This window comes from Lagopus muta, chromosome 8 (genome assembly GCF_023343835.1).
Source record: "Lagopus muta isolate bLagMut1 chromosome 8, bLagMut1 primary, whole genome shotgun sequence".
NCBI classification, from domain to species: Eukaryota; Metazoa; Chordata; class Aves; order Galliformes; family Phasianidae; genus Lagopus; species Lagopus muta.
In genome coordinates, this window is record NC_064440.1 from 26,841,214 (window position 1) to 26,863,250 (window position 22,037).

Consider the following 22,037-nt stretch of genomic DNA (forward strand, 5'->3'; position numbering starts at 1 on the left):
TGGTGGGAAGGCTCAACTTCTGCTGTCATACCACCAACGTCTGCCTCTGACGAGAGCCCGTGTAATAAATGGGAGGCAGCCCTCATACATTTTCATTTGTACTTGTGCTATTCTCTAATATCCAGGACTGTACAAGTGCAGATGATGTCTTACTATTAAGCTGTTAAAATGTAATGTGAATACAATTGTGGCCCACAGGTTGTAAGGATCTGAACTTGGATATTCTGGAAGAAGTGAGGCGGTTGAGATGAGCACAGTTAAACCAGGAGCATCCTGGTGAGGGTATGTTAGCATTCCTTTTTAGAAGCTGCTTTTTCAGGTGCTGGGAAAACTGTTACGCATCTTCTGTGGATTTCTTTTATAGTTTGATTATCTGAGTCTTGAGAGCCCAAGAGTATTTCATGAAATGAAGAATTCTTACCGCAATACTGACATGGGGATGTTGACCAACTCACTGTATAGCAGTGAGTTGAAGACCATGAGCCTGGGATACCTCTAGTCAGGTTTACTTAAATTTACTAAGTTACTTTTATTTATGTGGCATCCATCCATCAGGGGACAGAGGTCCTCCTTTTCCAGTACAAATGAAAATCAACCACAATAACAAATGGGGGGGTCACTTCAAGGCTGTGATTGGTGATATCCTGCAGATTCTGGACAACAGTGAGCAAAGTGTTCAAAGAATGGAAAGATCAGGTTGCTGCTATATAAAATCCATTAATGAATAACTAATTATACAATTCATATAGAAAAATGTATTAGGCTAAGTGAACAAAAGATGACCTTATACTGTCGTGCAGAAATGGGAGACTTGCCATGTTGTGGCAACTGAGAAGTTTACATTGCTGCAGAATTACTGTGACGCTTTTTAAGTACATGGCAAGTTTGAAACTTGGATGTCCAGAGAGCCTCATCTGCCTTATTTAGATTTCTTTGTGAAGGGAATGAAGTGTTCCTTCCCAGCTTCCCCCCTTGCTCCCCCCCTACTCTCTGCTTTTACATACTGTTCCTGACTTTATCAGTGAAACGCTATGGAGAAAATCCTCACTGCTAACAGCGGATTATCCTGATTGGGTTCATCCAGCATTGCCAAATTGGGTGGAGGGACCTGTCAGGAAAAAAGGATGTATCCTTTTTTATTATTTCTTCTGTAAGTACAGCTGCAATGATACATTTGTGAAGGGCCTGAATTAAAAGAGTAGAATGCGTGCTTTGCTGTCATGAGCAATGCTGCCTTGGACTCTTCCTAGCTTAGAGGAATTCATTTCACAATCGTGTGCCATTCTTGGTTGTAACATAGTTGTCACTGTTTGTACTTTCTGAATGTGAAAAAGATGCAGCACTTGTATGTGCCCATGTTTCTTTACAGTTTAAACTTCTGCACTGAAACATGGCCACATCAGCTCAGGCTGTAACAGGACGAAATCAGTCAAGGCTGGTGGTTATCCTTCAGGCACAGTGGCCTTAAAGACTGGCAGAGGTAGGTTGTTTTTTTTGGATGTGTTTTGTCTGAGCTACTTTCTGAGTGGAGCAAAATATAACAATACAGTTTCCTGAATTTTATGTTGACTCACAGTTAGATCTCTTCTATACTTCTGTCTGTTCTGGTATAATTTCATGCACATATACCTACGCCCCACCTACTGTTCTGATTCACATGTACTTGCTTTGCATACACCTCGCTTTTCCATGTCCAGGTGCATTTCCAGATGCACCTGTCCTGCATCTCCTCCTGGGTCTGTGTCAGAGCTCCTTTCCCCCTGCATTTCGTGGGGGAGCAGCTGCAGTGGCAGTAAGGAATGATTCTCTTGGCCTCTGTTTGCACTTGTAACTGCAGCAGTTCTGGCTGTATGAATAATTGGTCATTGCTGGACATTTCTCCTTTTGCTCCTGTATTCAGGCCAGAGCATGCCAAGTACAGGGAAGTATCAAAGGGGGTGTAGCTGCCAAACTCTAAACTGTCTTGGAAAATACTGGGAAGTAGTGTACCTGTATTTCTATACTGGAAAGGTCGGTGCTGATGTTCCTTGCCCAGCCTGAGGTATGTGAACTGGTCTTCTGCCAAGCGAAGTGGAGACGGATGTCTTGTTATGCTCAATTTTTTCATCTCACACTGGAGTCACTGTGGGAGTCGGAGTTGGCTTTTCCAGGTAGAGCAAGGTGTCCTGGTATTCCTGGAAAGATGAGGAAGCGGAAATGCTGGAGGTGCTTTGTGTGCACCCTCTCACCTGGGTGCCTGCTGAAGCCAAGCTCAGGATTTTAGGTCAGTAGCAAAGGTTTGCAAGTAACCATGAAACGCACTGGCAATTATTGTTGCAAACAAATTCTAGGTTACTTTTTCTCCAAGGTCCTGGAAGTAGCTTCAGGAGAGCCTTTTTTTCCACAAACACACAAGTTTGATGCCTGGTGCTGTGGTGCTTTTTTTTCTTTCTTTCTTTTTTTTTTTTTTTTTTTTTTTTTTTTTTTTTTTTTTGACAGAATTTCAAAGAAATCATCAGCAAAACATGTTGTTGTTTGGTATTTGTTTTTTAAGTAAAATTACACATGAAAATCTTGAATTGGATTTCCCCTATCTTGTTCTTATCAATGAAAGCAATTCTACTCTCTGTAGAATGGACCATTATGAAGTAACTTCTACATGTTAAAGGTTAGAGCTGGATATGTTTGTATAAATAGAGCAGTCTACGTAAAAGCTAGGAAAAAATTGTTTGTGTGTTGTTAGCACTGCGGCCTATTAGCTTTACTGACAAACGAAAGCAAACTCTTCTCTTAATTAGGTTTAAATCCATGTAGTACAAGGCTCTTTTTTTTTTCCCCTTTGGTTACTTCTCATAAGTTTGTTTCTCACAGGCCACTTTTTTAAACCTTTTGATGTAATAACTGTTGTGAAATCAAATTTCAGACCATGTTGCAACACACTATTTTCTTACCCATTTCTCTCAAGGCAAGAAACATTTTCTCTCTATGGAAGCTGCTGTAATGAATACCCTCTACTAATAGATTAGAGTGGGATGGGGAACAGCTTTTGAGTTTAAGGTTCTTCACTAAATGTGGGAAGTGTTGACGTGTGAGCGAAGCAGTTGCTGGCTATTTAATGTGCATCTGTGAACCAACTGTAGAATCTCATGCTTTGCCTTTGGATTAAAAAGGAAAGAGGTTAGTGAGGCACAGGCTCTTGATCTGAAGTATAAATCTGTGCATCAGTGACGGTGTGTGGTGGAGAGTCATCTCACCAGGAGTTGCTGAAAGAGGTTACTGCTGCTGACTTTCCCTCTGACCCATAGAATTTAAGCTCAGCCTTGCTCACGCTTGCCTTCCTGTAGCACCCCCAGGAACCAGCATGGAGCTCAGACCTCCCAGAAGCTCAGTGAAGAGATGTGGCATGGCCCTGAATGGAGAGTGCCTCTTTGTTCCCCTGTTACACTCAGTCACTGCTAGCTCAGGCCCCAGACTGAGTGCTTTGTGAGTTATGGATAAGTTGGTTTCATCTGTGGGCAACTCAGTAACAAATGTATTAAGAATAAGGGAGTAAATGAATGGCACTTAATTTACTTATCCTAAGGCTGATGGATCTCCCTGGTCAGCTATGTGACTTTTCTTGATAGTGATCATCAGAGTTTCAGGTTTTCTGAAGGCTTGCTTTCTTGATAGAGGGATATCTTTTTTTTTTTTTAAACTCTTTTATGGAGCATGCATAAGCTTGTTTCATTCACTCTGAATCTCCCGTTCCTTTCACAGGTAGGAGATGGTTTGGAAACCATAGTATTTAACATTGCCTTCCCACCAGTGGATGTGTGTTCCTTTGCTGTAGTAGCAGTTGTGCATGGAGCTGGCTGATCAGCTTTAATTCGGTGAGCTCTGCAAGTTCCTCTCCCCCTCCGTTTCCTGTGACTACTCACATTTCTTACTGAAGAATGCCATCTTTCATGCTCCTACTGCTCTGTACCAGTCTGTGTGTTAGAGCTGTATGTAGTCCTGGCCTTTGAGCAGGCTGGCTGCAGTCTGTTGCTGGGTTTTGATTGAGACCAGATACGATGGCTGTTACCGCCATGGGGTGACAAGGGTCCGAGGTGACTTATTTCCATCCTCTTCTTAGGTAATTTCAAACACAATGACCTTCAATCTGTGCCTGTCATCCAAAGCAGTTGACCAGAACTGTGTGCAAGTACATTAATTCTGCTTTGAAATTCAGACATTTTTTTGTCTCTGTCGAAGCTTCTGAGGATCTGTGGATTTTGAGCCCAGCTGATAAAAGGAATAGAGCTGGCCATTTATTATTTCAGCTAATAAAAGAGGATATTGTATATTAGCTTTTTCACATTCCAAGGCCATAGCAGCAAAATGAAGGTTAAAGGCGCCTGATATTCACAATTAAAGAATGGAGTCTTTGTCTTTAGCATGGTATGCAGCTGGGGCAGGAGGAATAGGCCAGGAAATGAGAACCAGGTGGCTTGAGTTTGAATTTTTTAAGACCAAAGAAATGACCTTCAAAAAAGGCTGTTTCCTCATTCAGTAAGGAGAAATTAATTATGTACAAATACATGAAGTCATTCTGCACATTTGTTTGCAGATGTTTCTATATATTTATCTTGTTTTTCCACAGAAAAAGGATGGTGATGAACAGGTATGCCTTAAAGCCTGCTGAAACGTAGCCAGCAATTTCTGTAGCGCTGGGTTCTTAGTTAATTCTGACAAGAGTGGAAGGTAAGTGATATCCTGTGAGAAAAGACAGAACCTTTTGGCTTGCTTAAGTATATATTAGGCGTTCAGCTGCACATCTGTATTACTGTTAAATACTGCAGTAGTAATACTTTTATTACATACCACAAATCTTGTGTCAGTACATGGAGAAGAACACTTACACGTAAGCAAAATGACATAGGTAACTGATTCTTGTCATTTTCTGTTGACTGTTGTATCTATTTCAGGAGACACAGCCACGATAACTTAGCGTAAGGCAACTGTAGCATAAAATGGCAATTGATCATTGAGTGCAATGACCATTTTTTTTAGGTGTTCTTTTCGCTTAAGCAGATTTTGCTAAGTGTCTCGTCCCCAGTTTAACAAGTTTTATTTTGCTTGTGATGAGCTGTGAGGTCACTGTTACCAACACAGCAGAGCAGTTAAAATTGCCATTAGGGCTCCACAGAGCTCTGTGCTGCGGATGCTGCCTCCTGTAGGGACAGGCTGTGCTGTAGGTGTTGCCCTTAGCCCGGGTGATGCTTGAGAAGTGTGTCAGGCTGAGGTGTAAGGCTGGCTGCTGGCTGAGGTGCAGGCCCTGGGGTACTGCACTGTTCTGCAGCAGCAGCTCATGTGCAGGGGCTCAGGAAGCACTTTCAGGTGGTCGCTGGGGAGCTGCTCTTGCAGTATTCTCCTTCTGGAAGCTGTGCTTCCCGCTTAGCATTTATATCAAGGCTGGAGATACTTGCTATTCTGCTCTGCTTTTTGCCTGTGCAAACGAATGCACTGTTAAGCACGTTCAGAACTTGTTGGCATTAAGGCAAAGCATGCCTTTTTTCCCCTGTAAGTACTTGATTCAGAGCCCAGTTTATCTTAATTAGGGAGTGCATTTCCAAGAAGTTTTCCTTGTCTGCACATGTGCTGTGCTTTGGGAAGTTGTAGGGAATGTTCTGCTTCCAGCACATGTAGGCCCAGGGCAGCAACCAACTATGATTCATACAAGAAACTCAGCCTGATTTGTGCTGAGCTCTTCAACTCTAATCTGGTATCCTACTGAAGATGCCAGTGATGCTGTTTTATTTATTGGCCCACGAAGCTTAATGAACAAAAAATATCTGTGACCACAGTGCTTTCCTGAGGCTGGTCACCACCGTATGTCTATTCTGACTTTGTTGTTCTGTGCATGAAATTCTAGTGGAATTTTCCTGCAACAATTACATGAACGAAATTGTATAATTACCAAATGTCACATGCATTGATGTATATAATGTACTCACTATTTGTAGGAAGCTGCAATTAGTAATTGCATAAGCCATCACATGGTTTATTTATAAAGATCCTCCTCTGAGGCACTTCTAAAAGTTGGAAAATGGACTTTCCAGTGTTCGTACACCCACCTTTGATTGCCCATGGGCAAGGAAAAGAAAAAAAGCCTATGCTTCTGAGGGCAGCTTCTTGTTTTGGTAGTACTAGTTACAGTTTCTTTCCAGGCAACTTTGTGCTTTGGCCAACAGAGACAGTTCTGTAGTACAAACTTTGAGAGTACTGATACTACACCTCTATGTGTTGTTTTTAAGTGTTTGAGATACAAATCTGCTTGTGACAGAAGAATGCTCTGCATCCTTCATAGTGGGATGTGTAACGCAGTTGTCCACCCTTCAAAAATCATGTTTTTATGTTTGTCCCTTTCCTGGGATTGAGATTCTGCCCAACAGCAAATGTGTGGCTGGGGATGTGTGGACTCACAGTTGCATGGGGTGTGCAGTGGAAAAACTGACCAACAGACGAGTGGAAAAGCAAACCACCACCACACTTGCCTTCTGCCGTTCATCTCTAGCTGTATGGATGGCATCGATTTGGGGCTATTGATGTTTGCTTTCCAAGTACGGGTTGTAAGGCTTCTCCTGTGTCAGAGACACCTCCAGGAGAGGTCTTTGCACTGCAGTGAGGGATACCTCTTTAGTACGGATACCGACAGCTGGGAGATGGGTTGGGAATGCCCGTGCTGCTCAGTTATTGAAGAACTTCCTGCCACATCTGTTAAAGGTTTTACCTTTTTCTCACTTCCTTTGAATTTGTTGTTACCTGTGTCTGGAGGTTTACTGCTATAGACTGTAGTTTGTCTTCCATGGGAATGAACGTGCATCTGGCAGTAATATTGCTGTTACTGTTGTTTGTTGCTTGCAAATCCATCTACATGTAAACATGAGGTGCTTTTATTTATTCCCCCCCCTCCCCTCCCTGTTTCAGTGTTCCTGCTAAGTCCCTAGATCCCCCTCCAGTCCTTTATTAACACCTCAGCTGACGAACAATTGTTCCTAACTTTCTAGTTCACACTATTTTTAATCTGTCCATTTTTTATACTGTTTTACTGGTATGGTTTTCCTCCCATATTCAGTCCTTTTCTTACGCTTACATCCTAATAGAACTGCAGGTACCTTAAGACAGAAGTCCTGGGCTTTGTTAGTAGTACCCAATACTGTGTGCTTACATCCAGTGCTGTCGTGCTTACCCTACAATGTGTTTCCTGAGGATGGGGAGTTAAGAACTGGGCTCTTGGTACACTGTTATGTAAAATAAGTGTCTTGTCTGTTGTCCTGTCAGAAGTGGCTTGATTACATGCTTGGGATTGGACAAGTCCAGATGTAGACAAGCGGGACAGCACCTCATCACTGAAGCACAGTAATGGATGTGGGGATTTCTGGTTCTGCTGAAGGGTTTAAGGAATGACCTCATTGCTGAACTTTTCAAATAGTGACATTTAGTTCACATAAACCAGCCTGAGGGAGGTTAAAGGATACTTAGAGTGAATTAGAGTACAGTGGTTACCTTCATCCAAGAGTTGCTGTCAGAGCAGAACAGGCTCTGGGTAAAGTATTGGTCTTAGAAAGAAGAGAGAAGAAAAAGTATTTGGCATGCACATTATTCATATTATCTGCTGGGTGTATGTGTGTGGAGATTTGTTGTTTGGTTTTGTTTTGGTTTTTTTTTACTTGATCTGTTTTTGCACTGTATGCAGTTACTTTGTAAAGTTCCCTTTACGTTTTTAACTATCTTGTACCTCTGGAAGTTGACACTTCTCACCCAAGTTTCTATCAGGCCCCGTGTGTGGGAGGACAGCACTAAGCTTGGTTTTAGGGCCTACAGTAAGAAGCACCAAGGTTGCACTCCTGAGCAAATGGGCAGGTGCAGCTCTGTGAGCAGCAATGAGCGGGGAAGTCCTGTAGGAGTGCCAGTTCCAGCACCCAGGCTGTGTACAGCAAGGAGTGCTGTGCCTGTGGTGCATGCAGTCCCCTCCTCTTCCTTCTTCCCATGATAGTGAAGCTGAGCAGTGTTTCATTTCGCCTGCTATTCATGTGGTCTAAAAAATGTTCCAGTTTAGTAACTGCTGAAAATAGAAGTATTTACTTGCATCCAGGGACATCAAGGCACATTGGTAGCAGGGTTTCCTCCCTTTAGGCTGCCCAGGAGAAGGCAGCTGGGAGCCCAGCTGGTGCTGTATGATGCTTCAGCCATCCTTTGGAGGCAGGTCCCGTTCCCTTCCAGGGCTCGGCTGTGTTTCACTGCTGGGATAAGAAGGCTTCTCGGTGTTCCTTACCTCACACCAGCTAAGCTGTGTTGCTGGAGTGAATGTGGGTCATCTGTCCTGATCTAAGAGAGCACGGCCTGCTGTCAGCTATCCTAAGCCATTAGCAAATCAGCAGGGTGACATGGAGGACTCAGCAAGGAGTCTTACACTGAACTGCAGGCTCTTGCTATTAAAAGCAGGCTGTCCTACTTGGCACAGTGGCTCAAGAAGATAGTGTGTTGTGGGGAGCATTTCAGTCATAACAGCATGGCTTTTCCTGCCTCTGACCATGCCCTCCTCCCACCTCCGTGCACACTGGTTTGAATCCATAACAAACCATTGGAAAATTACAGCTTTCTTTATAGGCAACACAGAAAGTCACAGTGTCACTGAAACTTGTTTTCTGCACGAGCAGAACTGCAAAACCTGCCAGGAAGTGCTGTGTGGTAGGGTGTGATTTGTGATATGTTGTTTATGGTAAATATCAGTTACTTGTGCTGTGGTTGGACAGCAGGATGGAGATGTAAATGCATTACTATGTTATCAGTGCAGCATGCAAGAAAAAAGTTTCCAGTGCAAAGTAAATGAACCAATAAATATTAATATTGTCATACATTCACAGTTTCATCCTGGGAGATCACTAAGTTCTCACCTTGCCTTTTCCCAGAGATCAAGATTTAACATTGCTGAGTTGCACACTGCTGCTTCATGGCACTGTTTTGGTACAGCACAGTGTTTTTTTTCATTCTCACTGTGCCCTAGGATTTAGGGAATTAGAAGGGAGCAAGGCAGCTGCACCATCAGCTTAGGAGCCCAAGTATCCCTGACCTGCTTTATTCTTGTGCTGTATCTGTGATCATGTCTGGAGATGTTAACAGTGACGTTTTCTGGAGCACAGCCATTGGCCCAATCTTCCGATCTTGCAAGAGGACTGGGGAGGCATCTGCACTCACACAGAATCTTACGTATGCCTTGAGGCACCACACGAGTTCAGGGCCTGTCTGCATGGGCTGAAACCATGGATTTTTATTTTGGAATCAGGATCAGTATGCTGCGCTTTATTCCATCCCTCTTTGCATCAAAATGTTGTGCAAAGTGGATGTTGCAATAGCATACAATTCCAAAAGAACTGTATGTTTTGTTCTGCATGTGTAAAGGATACTTAACTTCAGAAACTTAGATGCTGTGATGAGGGACATGGTTTAGTGAGAATTATTGGTGATCGGTGGATGGTTGGACTGGGTGGCCCTGTAGGTCTTTTCCAACCTTGGTGATTGTATGATTCTATTATTCCATGAAAAAGAAATCACACAAAGGGAGTCTGTGCTGTATGCTGGTGTTAGCTCTAAAAGGATTCTGACAGTGAAAGACAAATCCATTTAAAAGGGAATTGTCTGCATCAGACTTACTTAATCTCGGGGTCCTGACTTTCCTTCCAGATACCTTGTTCCAACTCAAATAAATAGAAGGCAGGCTCCTCATTTCTAAGAAAGGAAAGTTGGGTTGAGTTGGAAACCTTTCGTATTTTAGTCTCTTGGAACTCTGTCATTCGCTTATTGAAGACTCTCAGCAGTTCTTAGCCACAAAGGCTGGGTTTTAGTAAAGAGCATGTGAGATGAAACTATGCTGATGCTGTGTTTGTAAGACCAGGGTCGTGGGCTGTCCAAAAATGTAGCACAAACAAAGCCAGTCACCCACAGGAGCTTCCAATCTGTGGCATTTTTCTGCTTGGGCTTTGCCAGTATCAGTGTGTGTGTGGACTTCCTGGGACGCGTTGTGCAGGCAGTGTAGCATCATTGCTGCTGAAGAGGTTACTGCCTTTCCCAATCTCTCTGTGGTTTTAAGGGGCACTCCTGAGCTAAAGAAATTCTTTTTTTTTTTCTCTCCCATGAACACAATAATCTCCTGTCAAAGCAATCAATTGTTTATTCTGATGAATTATTGAAAACAGAACCAACCTCTTGAAGAAATTGAACATGCATCAGAATCTTATAAAAGTCTCCTTCCTTCTTTGGAAATGAAAAGAGGTTGGGGTAGAAAATGCTTTGTTTTCTTTTTCTTTGGAAACATCCTTATTTGGCATCTGTAAAGCATTTACATTCCCTAGTTCTGGATCAAAGTCCTTTCATGGCTCATGTTACTTATTTCCTTCTTTAACTGAAGCACAGAGAGAAAAATGGATTTTTCCTCCCTCAGGCTTACAGTATAAGTAAAAAATCAAATCCTGGTTTTTAGCAAGGAAGTAGAAAGAATGAAGAATAAAAGATCTCAATGTAGTTTGCAGAACCATCTACACATGTGCTTCCAGAACGAGTGCTGTCAGTAAGCACAAGTTTCTGTAGTAGTAATGAAGCAAGCAAAGTAAAATTTAGTAAAAAGATGACTGTGCTGCTGGATTTCTGTTGTTCCTCCTGTTCCAAAGGTCTGTGCTCTCCAAGGAGGAATTTCATCCTCTGCAGCATGTGCTGTGGCTGGTGCAGTTGTCCAAGTGTTCAGATGCAGAATGCAGCTGGATTGGGCTACTAGAAGCAAAGTGCTGTTTTCTCTTGTAGTATGAGTGGCAGGATGGAATGTGGGTTTGGCAGGATTATTTTTTGATAGAAGAACGAGAACGTCCTGGGTCAGCCTTGACGCCATCTCATTCTAAACTTGCAGGAGAGCGTGGATAATTTTGTTTCTGAATGCATAACAAACTCTTTACATATCTGCCCCTCCTGTTGATTCTGAGCCCTGAAGAGCTTGTTTTCCTGCTTGCTTTCAGTGCTCTGCTGGCTATGCTGCTGGATTTTTGCCTTTTGCATGTAGAGCCCAATCAGCCCTTTCCACTCTGCAGATTAAAGTTTCTAGGCTGTGGCCTTGTGTACTGGCTGTTTGCTGTTTCCTAGCATTGCTACAGCAAAAGGGCATCTAAAAGCTGCTTCTGATTTATCTTGTACAAAAATCTTGAGCATCAGTCATTTCTAGCAAGCCTGTGACTAAGTAGCCTAGGTTAAGGTAAGCTTGCACCATAACACCCCTTTTTCCCCCAAGTTTTGTTGGGAAAATGGATTGTAAATACTCTTCCATATTTCACTGTGTTCAGATATTTTAATTGGTTTACTTCATAGATATTCGTCCTGCAGGATCTTAGTTGGTGTTGCCTTTCTGTAAGAGGATAGACAGCGCTGCATGGCATGTTTTATATGTAACCATAAAGCAATGTAGACTACGGTCTGGCAGGCTGATTTGTTTCTAGTAGCTTTCATCCTGCAGATCTGAATTTAATCCAAACTTCCTTCCTCCAGAAATAACGTTGGAGACACCCACTGTCACATCATTCTCCCTCCAGAGTTCTTGGCCACGTAACTCCTCTGACGGAAGGGAAAAGCCTCCCTTTGGATTATAAGCTAAACTCCAAGGGAAAACCACTGCAGCGCTCTTCTCTCCTTGGTGGCTACTCCATGTTAGTCACTGTGTGCTCCCACGCCCCTTCTAATTAAATGCAACTCCAAGGATAGGATTTCTTGCTTCGTATGACCTGGAAATGTAATCTGGTGCTTGTTTGTGGGTGCTGTGAAGAATCTTGCTGAGTTTTTGGAGAAGGGTTTTGCCAGCAGAATAATCCCAAGTTTTGCTTGGCTCCTAAAACTGGTGTTGACTCTGGCAGAGATTCAGGTGTAGTCCCTTCTTCCCCTCTGCACACCAAGGATGGTTTGATGTGCATTCCTAGCTATTCTAGCTCTTGCAATACTCCCTTTCTTTCCAAAATTAATTGTTTCAGCTGGTAGATTTCATCACTATTGGAACCTGTGCATTGATGGTGTTCTGGTGTCTGTACTTAGTACTGGACAGCAGTGATATTATCACTGCTTCAATTATCAGGGACTGAGAGGCAAAAGGATCAAAGGCATGACATGTTCAGTAAAATAATGTTCTGATGTAACTGAGATTAAATCTTAGTATCTTTGCAAGACTCTGTGTTAATGCAATGTTTCAGTAAATTTGAAGTAAAAAAGACTTCAAAGCTAGAGGTTACAAACAACTAATTGCTTCAGGTTATTTAGATGAAAAGAGAACATAAAGAGATACCAGCAGTGTCCATTTAGCTATCAGTGATCTCTTCCCAATTAGTAAGACCCATTAGGTAAACACTGTTTGTACAACTACCTGCTGTTGCACTGAAAGGGTTTGCACAGGGTGCATCAATGTGACAGGAATCTTACCCCAGGGAGACCATTTGTGCGGAGTTCTCGGAAGGTCAGATGTACTTCAAAGTGTAAGTCAGAGAGAAGTCAAGATTTAGATTAAAAAAGGAGTACTTCAGAGCTGATGAATCACATAAGACCATGAGCATTAGACGATACCGCTTTTAGAGTCCGACAATTACTGTCTTCAGTTGGAAGGGGTAAAAAATAGAACACTTTAAACTCATACATAATTATCTTATGCACTAAGAACTCCTGAAAATATTTATATGGCTTTTTATTATTATTATTATTCAGCTCCTGTTTCCTAGAAGATTGACACGGGAGATTAAAGGTCTCACATGCAGCCATAGATGGAATAGGGCTGAGAAAAATACTGAACTTCCCTCTCGCTAACTTGGTTTTGTTCACCCTTTCCCTCATCCTCCTTTTTTCTTTTTTTCCCCCTTTTCCAATGAAAAACTTCAAGCAGAACCAAGGAACTTGACATTTCACAAAACATAAGGACAGGAGATGAAGTTTAAACCTCTAGCCAAGCAGGCTAATAACGCAAATCTTTCTTGCCAATGAAATACAAGCTACTACAATGCAGTAAAGCCTTTTTCTCACCCTTGTCCTGTCCTCTCTGTGTGCTGTAAAACCTTGTCCAAAGCCCTTGAAAATCAGCATCAGTCTTTCTGCTGACTCAACTGGTTTCTGGATTGAGCACTGGGCTATGTGACAGATTGCTGAAAATTTTCTTGCAGATTATTTTCAGGGATGGTAAAGAGAGGTATGTATTTGCATGTGCCACTGACGTATTATGACAGCCTAATGCTTTCCACAGTTGGTGAAGCACATTTTTGGGGAGATGCAGAGACTAATGTAACCAGAAGGGAATTAGTCAGCTGTCTAGCTGTCACCTGCCTTCATACTTCACTTGTTTTTTATGCAGACATCTACAAGAGAGGTACTAGCAAAGACAAACGGTACAAACACCATAACGTTTGGGGGAGTGTTTATTCCTTTTTTGGTTAATGCAGCAGAAGGCTGCAATAGTTATGAGTTCAGCTTTAGATTTATTGTTTCCAGATTTGTTGTAGTGATACTTATGCGTTTCTCTAATCTGACTCCACGAGAGAGGGGAAGAAAGTTCAGTAGGATGTGTGTGCTGCTGCTAGCAGATAGGCAACAGGGAATAAGGAGACACGTGCTAGATATGCTAGAACCTCAGAAATGGTTGGCAGTAACAAATGACAGCCATCAGTCCTATGCTTCATCTGTGCCTCACAGGGGCACTGCTAAGGGAGATGTTGAGTGTATTTCCTTGTCCTTCTTCACGAGGCAGATGCCATTTAAATGCAGCAGCAAGTCTGACTTGGGAGAGCAAAATGGAGTAGAGCTTCTGCTGCTCAGCTGTATGGCAGGGCAGGAGCAAGGGGGGTGGCGGTGCAGATTTTGGCTGCCTTTGAGCAACCACATCCTGTCAGGCTGTGGAAACATCAGACTAATGTAGAGATCTGTCTGAGATGTAGACGTGCATGTGGGAATCTGGCAGATAATTTGCAGACGCATTTATATTCCTACAGGAGGAATTCCTGGTGCAGGGAAGGCTGCTGCCCTCACTCTTGGTCGGTCTGTTCACCCAATTCCCACCCACATCCCCATTCTCCGTAGCACTTAAGTACAGTGCAGACAGATTTATTTCTACAAGGGTGTTTTTCTTTCTTCTAGTACTGTGCAGGAACAATGTGTGTGGCACAACAGAGAACTGATATCCAGTCTCCTACTTAACTCATTGTCCAGATCAAGACATGCAGTATAACATTATGTGAAAGTGTTGCATAACAAAGATAATAAAGGGCAGATTGGTTATGATGATGGTTAAATTCTGTTGACGTTGCATGTTGAAATCTAAGTGTTCACAGGAGCTTTACTGAGCCCAGTGGGTATGGGAAAGCTGGGTGCTTTCCGACACAAAGCCTGACAAGGAAGTTGTGCTGTGCACGAGTGGCTGCTAGTAGCAAATGGTATTCATCCAGTGTCAGATGGAAGTGAAGGAACTTTCTTTTTACTGTTTTACATATGTAAGTATGTATGTATATATAAGGGAGGTATAGGCAAGGCCAATGGTAGTAGACCGGGCTACAAGGCCTGACTGTTGTGGCCAAAAAAAATGAAGAAATTTCAGTACAGGAAGCTGAGAAATATTTCGGGAAATTTTGTTCTTAGTTGCTGTTGACCAGAAATTGCCTAAACACAAACTTAAAAGCTTCATATTCCTATTTTGTGGGTGTTTGTGTTTCACAGAACCCTCCTAGGACTGAGCACAAGAGGAAGTGCACCAGCCAGCCCGAGTAGGTTTTTCAGTTTCCCCATCAGACCCGGTGTGGCTTTCTCCTTTCCAAGTACAGTTTTAATCCAAGACTACGGTATCTGGCAAGATGAAGCATGTTCTCACTAAGGCTGCTGCACACCTGTTTTGATGATACTTGCTAATATCTTAGTATGGAAAGTTGACATAATGCTACCAGTTTGAGAGCTGTAGATGTGGTCATTACTTGGAAAATTAGCTCTGCGTATGGATGTTTTTGTGCCTTTTGTTTCCCAGAAAAGACTGCTGACTGTGCTGTGGGGAAACGTGCCATGAAGGGGGAATGGCTTTAAACTAAGACGGGGGAGGTTTAGGTTGGATATTAGGAGGAATTTTTTCACACAGAGGGTGGTGATGCTCTGGAACCAAGGAGGTTGCAGATGCCTCATCCCTGGAGGTATTCAAGGCTAGGATGGATGTGGATCTGGACAGCCTGGTCTAGTGATTGGCAACCCTGTACACAGCAGGGGGGTTGAAACTAGATGATCATTATGGTCCTTTTCAGCCCAGGCCATTCTATGGTTGTATGAAAGTCCTGTTACATGAGCCAGGGCTGAGAAGCAGTTGAGTAGAACAGCTCAACTATTGAGCCAGCTCAAAACAGCGTGGTAGCTTAGAGGCCTCTGATGTAGCTGCCTGTGATATTCTGTGAACAGGAGGGGAGGATGTTGTACTTTGAGAGAAATTTTGGACTCCTTTACTGTGACAGTAATAACTATGGCAGTGAGCTGATGGCTGATCTCAGCACTTCATGCAAATGCCACTTTAAATGGATGGTGTACATATAAAGATAAGGACTTCTCTGCAGTGAGTGCTGTCCCCCTAATACAGAGTGCGAGCACTTTTCTTGTCGTATCCACCAAGTTTAACTGCAGGGACTATTCTGTGTTGAATGTGAAATCCTCAGAAATACACCTTGCTCAGTGCAAGAAGTCCCCTTCATTTTCTCTCTTCTCTTTTTTTGCTGGTCTCAGCTGGAAGTAACTTCTGTTTGTTTCTAGTCTCTGTGGGGTGAGCGTGGGTTTCTGCAGAGCCTGGACAGGACTGCCAGGCTGAATTTCAGGGTCGCATCAGCAGGATGTGGCTGCGCTGCGCTCCTTAGCGACTGCTGTGACACAGAGCAGCCTGCTGCTGCCAGCATGGTGCTGCCGTGAGGAGTACCGTAGGGGGTGCAGCTACTGAGAGCAAAAGGGCCTGAGTTCAGATGAACCGAGCGGCTCTTGGTTTCCATCTTACTGCTCTTTTATTTTTTGCTTTCTTTCCACAAGCTGGTGTACAGTGACACGGGCTCTCTATTAAGACTTGTTGAAAATAGACGGAGTCAAAACGCAATTTCTGTTAATGTAAACCCCGTTTGTAATGATACCACAGAAGCCCAAAGCAAACGTCTGCCTCCTTGCTGGATTTTCTTCCACGGAAGACGTTGCTCTTTCTTTCACTGCTCGCAGTCCCCCATTCCGTGACAGCGGGTCAAAAAGTCACGGCGCAGCTACAGCGTCCGCGCCTCGGGGCGGGGGGACGCGCGGGCACGGCGGGCCGGGCGGCGCACAGGTGCCCGCGGCTCCAGGCCTCGGCGCGGGGCCGCCCTCGAGGCTCAGGGCGGGCTCTGGCGGCGCCGCCCCCGAACGCGGCCGCGCGGGGCAGCCCCGGGTCCGCGCCGCCGAGGCAGCGGGCGGCGGCACGAACAAAGGCGGCGGCAGGCGGCGGTGCGGCCCGCGCGAGGCGGCTCGTCCGCTCCCGCTTCTTCCTGGGCTGGGCCGCGCCGGGCGAGGCGAGGCGGCCTTCGCGGCCCCGCCCCGCCGGCGCGGAGCTGCAGCTTCAGCAGCAGAAGCGGCGTCGGTCGCGGGGCGCGCGCGCCGCCCGTCGCTGGAGCTGCATGTGCGCGGGAGGAGCGGCGGCGGAGGAGGAGGATGGCCGTGCTCAAGCTCGCCGACCAGGTGGGTGCCGGGCGGGAGGGGAGCGGCGGGCCCCGGCCGCCGGGAAGGGCCGGCAGCGGGTGGGAGAGCGACGGCCTCATCCGGGGCGTCCCCGGCCGCGGGGGGCGGCTCTCGGCCGCTGCCCGCCTGAGGGGTCGGCGGCTCTCGGCGGCCCGCGGCTCTGCCCGCCTGGCGCCGGGCTGCCGACCCGAGCCGTGCCTGTCTGTCAGGGCCGTGAGGGAGCTGCAGTTCGGGTCGGGTAAATGGCGGTGGGCGGGCGGCTGTGAGCGGTGCTGAGTTATTTCTCGTTTCTTAAAGCGAAGAGCTTTTAATGCGTGTTGTCGGTGGGTGTTTCGGTTCGTGCGCACCGCTTTATCCGCGTTCTCGGCTGGCTGCTGCTAGCCTTGCCGTGCGTAACGCGGTGCCCGCCGGTAACCGAGCCGTGCCGAGCCAAGCCCCGCGGCCGCTCTCAGCGGCACTGCCCTGCCCGGGGCTGCTGCGAGAGGAAAAAAGGGCGAAGCGGCTCTTGGAGAGAAAGCAGCGCCGTGTGACCCGGCTCTGTCCGCAGCGCATCGCTGCGTTGTGCGAAGCAGTGTCTGTGGGCTCCCGGCGCGGCACCCGCACCTCGGCTGTGCTGTCTACCTCCTGGCCCGGCCGTGCAACAGGCAGACGGGTTTTCTTGGTGGGTAGCCCATCTCTGGTCACCTGCCAGAGGAACGAACTGCTCTGTTGGAGTGCTTCCTATTGGGTCCCGTGTGGTTTTATTCTCAGTTTCTTCACTAGGTCCTCTTTCACTTCCCTGGGAGCAAAGCAGTAGGAGATGCTCCAGGCTGCTGTGTAGTCCCTCACAGCAGGACTGGGTGCTCAGTCTGCCTTGCTGCACGCTCGGAGCTCACGTGCCATACTGAATCTGCCTGAGTTGCTGCAGCTGTTGGAGGTGAAGTGGCAGCAGCTGCCCGCGTACTGCAGCTGCCCAGGTGGAGCTGGGCTGAGGAGAGGTGCGCTGGGAGGCTCTGTGTAACAATCTCTGCCTGCACTTGGACTCGCTGGGGTTGTTTCTGCTCTTCTTCCTGCTCTGGAACGCAGGGTGAGCTGTGCAGCGATAGCTTGAGGCAGCTCAGGAAGTGATTTCCTTTGGCTCAGATGTAGGCAACCGCAGCCGCCTGTGTTGGCAGCTCCCCGCCACAGAGTTGCCATATGTAGGGTGCTTCTGTGGCTGTAACCTGGGCTGTGCTGTGTGCAGATGCTATAGGCGAGTCTGTGATGCCTAGGGAAGGCCAGCTGAAACCAGCCATTCCCCCCTGCCTCTGGCTGTGATTCTGCAGTGCATGCTGCTGTGTGACCAGGGCATTGGTTGGGAGGAGAGGTGTGTGTAGGAGGAGACTGTAGATCCTCACATGGCTTAAGCACATTTCTCCAGGTACCCTGTTTCCTCCCTGCCTTCCTTGCTACATGTTATCCGTAGCATCCGGTAGAATGCAGAGCCTTCAGGCAGCTGAGAAACCAAACCCAGGCTTGAGGGCAGACAAAGCAGACTTCCCTTACTGCTTCTCTATTGCTGCTGGTAGGTGCTGAAGTACTACTGTGCTTGAATCTCCAAAGAGATGGTTACTGCTGTCTGTACAGGTGGGAGGGCTCAATTCCAGATTGTTGCATGTTTTATTTTGGGCATGTAGGTTACTTGAACTTGTTTCTGAGTGGGCACAACTGCTAGCTCATCTGTTGTGCCGTGAGAAACCCTTAAACCACCCGAAGCGCATCTCTGCCATTGTTCATTTCTGCGTGAATTTCCTTCGGGTCTGTCTGCCTTCACTAGTCCTTTTGAAAGGCTGAATGTTAAATTGAAAGCAGTCTGAGCCTATTTGACACAAAGGTTAAAATGCTGTAACGATGATGTGTCTGTGCAGTTGTACAAGTTCTGAATGTTTCTGCTGTCACAGGAAAATACTGCAAGAAGTATTCCAAAACTTAAAACTTTTTTGACCTATTTTTTTCACCACTTTTGCAGTGAGTGTTGATCACAGCAAGCATGCAAATTGCTTTAAAGCACTCAAAGTGTATATTTTTTGCATTCTCAGAGTTACTGCTCTGATGTTTTTCATCATGAGTCTCCTCTCCCTTTACTGTCGTTCTCCCAAGTGCTGTGGCTGCTCCTCCAGCAGCCTGGGTTCTACCTTGCCCCTGGATCTCCCTGCCCGCTGCTGGCAGCTCAGGCACGGCCTGTCTTCCATTGCTTGCCCTCACACGGGGTGCTCTGTTTCCAGAGAGCCATTTGCACGTTTATCGTTTGCAGGCTTTTCAGGAGAGAGCCAGGATGTCCTGCTGAACGTGCCTTTAATCCTCAGGGTTTCCACTGATGGCTGTGGACAGCAAGTGCACTGACAAGTGCTCCTGTCAGCGCTCTGCTGAAAGGTTAAAACATCACGCAGTCCCACTGACTGGAGCTTGCCAGAGGCTACATGCACCTCGCTGCTGCTGAGCTATATGTACCTCGGTGTTTTTGGCCCTTATGTAGGAAACATCACAATAATAGGTTACCCTTATGAGTGTGGTGGGGGCAATGGAGCCTGGGTAGATGGTTGAGGCATGCAGCGAGGCCACTGTTAGCTGCAGAACCTTGTTCTGTCCCCCCAGTGTTCGCTTGTTGTCCTCAGTGGCTGAAAGCAGTGGAGCCAAAGGGGCTGTTTCTCCGCCTTTCCCAGGTGCTTTCCTGGGTCTGACAGTTCTCGCTGACCATCAGGATCCATTTTATTATGGTCAGAGAGAAACAGCACTGAACAGATGTTTAAAATGATTTTAAACAGATGTCAGAAATCGTAAAAATCATTTGGGAAAAGGTAGGGCTTGATCTGAATACACTTAAAAGGGAAATGAGGAAACAGTAACAAATAGTCTCCTAACGGAGCTGATTACATTTCCAAATGATGGTGCTTTTAACTTATTTCAGAGCCACTCGAGTGGCACAGCTGTCTGTCTGTTTCATTTCTCTCAGATAAGGAGAGCATCTCAGAAGGTGCCCCCAATGTGCCGCGCAATGTCAGGGTGGTGAACCTGTGCACAGCCCACAGATCAGACTTGTGGGGTCCTGTGGTTCCTTCCGGGCTGTCAGCATTGCTGGGTGATGCTGAGCTGTGTGTTCATGTGGGCCAGCACCCTGCCCCATGGAGTTGGGTGCAGGTCAGGTGTGGCCAGGATGTCACGTATCTTGTGGCCGTGTTTTCCTCTCCGCAGAGCTTCCCTTGCCAGTCCCCATCCCTTCCTGCAGGGCTGTTAGGAGCAGCAGGATGGTTTTGGTAGCTGGAAAGCTCAGGCTAAGCGGTTCCCCCAGCTGCTGCCTGTGGCCTCAGCCTGGTTCTAGCTGCTGCACTGGGACGTGTAGCAGCCTGCTGCTTTGCCCTGCAGCTGCTGATGGGTGGGAATCAAAGAATCACAAAATGACTTTCAAAAAGGGGAAATTATTTTGCAGTTTAATCCAAGGGTTTGAGGTCACTACTAAAGTTTGCGAGGAGCTGGTCAACAAATTACAGCATTTAGTTGTGGCTGGGTAATTGGGATGTTTTGAGAAGGTGCGTGCTTTTTGACGGCGTGTGTTTTGCTTTGAGGGGGAGAAGTTGCTCCTTTCTGCAGCTGTACAGCCAGAAATGGAGGCTGTTTGCGTGGCCTTGCCTCACAGCACTGAAGCTCCGAGCCTAACGTGAGCTGGATGTTTGTGCTTTGTGTTATGAGCCAGCTTGATGTGCGGACATGTGTTCCTGTGCTGGAATGATTTGTTATGGCTTGCTTCTGAATTTTAAAGGAAGTGCTTGGATAATGCCCCCACCCTCCCTGCAGCTGCGTGCTGCTGCATCCCTATGAGGAAGGAAGTACAGCAGTGGTGGGTGCGCAGCTCTGACAGATGCACCTGACTGGAGCTGTGTGCTGAGCTGGGCAGGCGGCTTTTTGCATAAATAAATTGGTTTCTCACAAAAAGAAAACGCTTGTGCTATCGGATGATGTCTATTGCAGGATTGCTGCAAGGTCTGTGTCTTGATTACTTCATTGGCACAAAAATCTGCAGATAACCAGTATGACGGATAACCTAATGTTTAGGCATTGCCACTTCTCTTCTGGCATATTCTCTGACCTCTTCTAATGACTGTTTTTCCCCCCTCGTGTTGCAGCTGTTATAACTTCAAAGACTTGTTGCTTTTTCCAGTGTTTTTTGTCCATGCGAAGACTTTAAGCAGAAATATCACGTGGTGCCTCCTGAGTTGCACACCTGTAGCTGGTGTCTCTGTAATCAAAGTATTTGCTGTGGAGAGAGAGAGTAACAAGAGCAGACCATGTAACTTAAAGACTTTTAATAGCACAAAGGTAAATGTGAGGCGTTGCTGCCTTCCTGAGCTGCGGGCTGTGTCCTGGCTCCCCATCCTCAGACCGAGCTCTGTGTTGGCTCTGGGCTGACTCTGGGGAGATTGTGGCAGCACCTGTGGCTCTGTCTGTCTATGGGTGAAGTTTGGTTTTCCCTTGTAACAGACAGGTGGGCAACGTGTGCTCTTCACTGTATTTTCGTTCTTCCCTTCCTAGCTGTGGGCCAGCAGGATTTAGGGGCTGAAGCCTGTGATGGTACCAGCAAAACACTGATTTGCTCAGTGTGTTCTTTGCTTGCTTAGCATGCTGTGGGTGAAAAGGAGAGAACAAAGGCCCGAAATACCCTGTATTATCTTTGTACTTCCAGCGGCCTTAATGCGCTTGCCAGTGAGACGCTCAGCATTTATCTCCAATTTAAAATCAAGAGAGGGACTTATTTAGTCATTGACTCCAGGAAAATGTCCAAAAAGCCTCAGCAGCCACGTGGGTACAGTGCCAGAGCCCATAAGCATCCTTTCTACCTCAGTGGTGTACATAGGTGAGCGGCCCTGTGGCTGTCCTCCCCACTGGTGGTGAAGCTGAATGATTTCCATGGCAAAGTTCAGGCTGAGGACACAGCAGAGGCAGTGAGAACCCAGCCCCAAGTGCTACTTTCCATGGGGAATCTCAGGCTGCTCTGCCTCTCTGCATGCTCTGCCAGTGCCGTTTGTGCTGCGTGGGCTGATGCCAGTCTTACGGTGTTGCAAAAGGGGAAACAAATGGTGGCATGCAGTTTCATAGCATGGTGTTAGCAAACAGCCTATTTAGATGTTGGCTCTGTAGTGCATGAAATAGGCACTGGTGCTGCGTAAGAGAAAATGCTCTCTAAGGAAATGGTTTCTAGGTCACCTGGGAAGTAAAGGTTTATTCTGGCTGTTGGCAGTGGGCGGCTAAGCCTGTGTCATGGGCTTAGCGTTGTGTGCTGGCAGAGCAAGTGGTAAAAATGA

The 22,037-nt window shown here is 46.2% G+C and overlaps 1 protein-coding gene across 10 annotated transcripts in view; it reads left to right on the plus strand.

Moving 5' to 3' along the window:
• Positions 1–4,682: 4,682 nt before the first annotated feature.
• The window catches only part of ANKRD44 (ankyrin repeat domain 44), a 124,391-nt gene continuing 107,036 nt past the window's right edge, over positions 4,683–22,037 (plus strand). For 8 of the 10 annotated variants that reach the window (XM_048953906.1, XM_048953912.1, XM_048953908.1 and 5 more), the window contains exon 1: positions 16,566–16,722. In XM_048953906.1, the coding sequence (XP_048809863.1) occupies positions 16,696–16,722 (27 nt within the window). In that variant the 5' untranslated portion in view covers positions 16,566–16,695. Of the gene's footprint in view, positions 4,705–16,564; positions 16,723–22,037 lie in introns of those variants that run through there. The other 2 variants (XM_048953911.1, XM_048953907.1) reach the window with 2 other exon arrangements.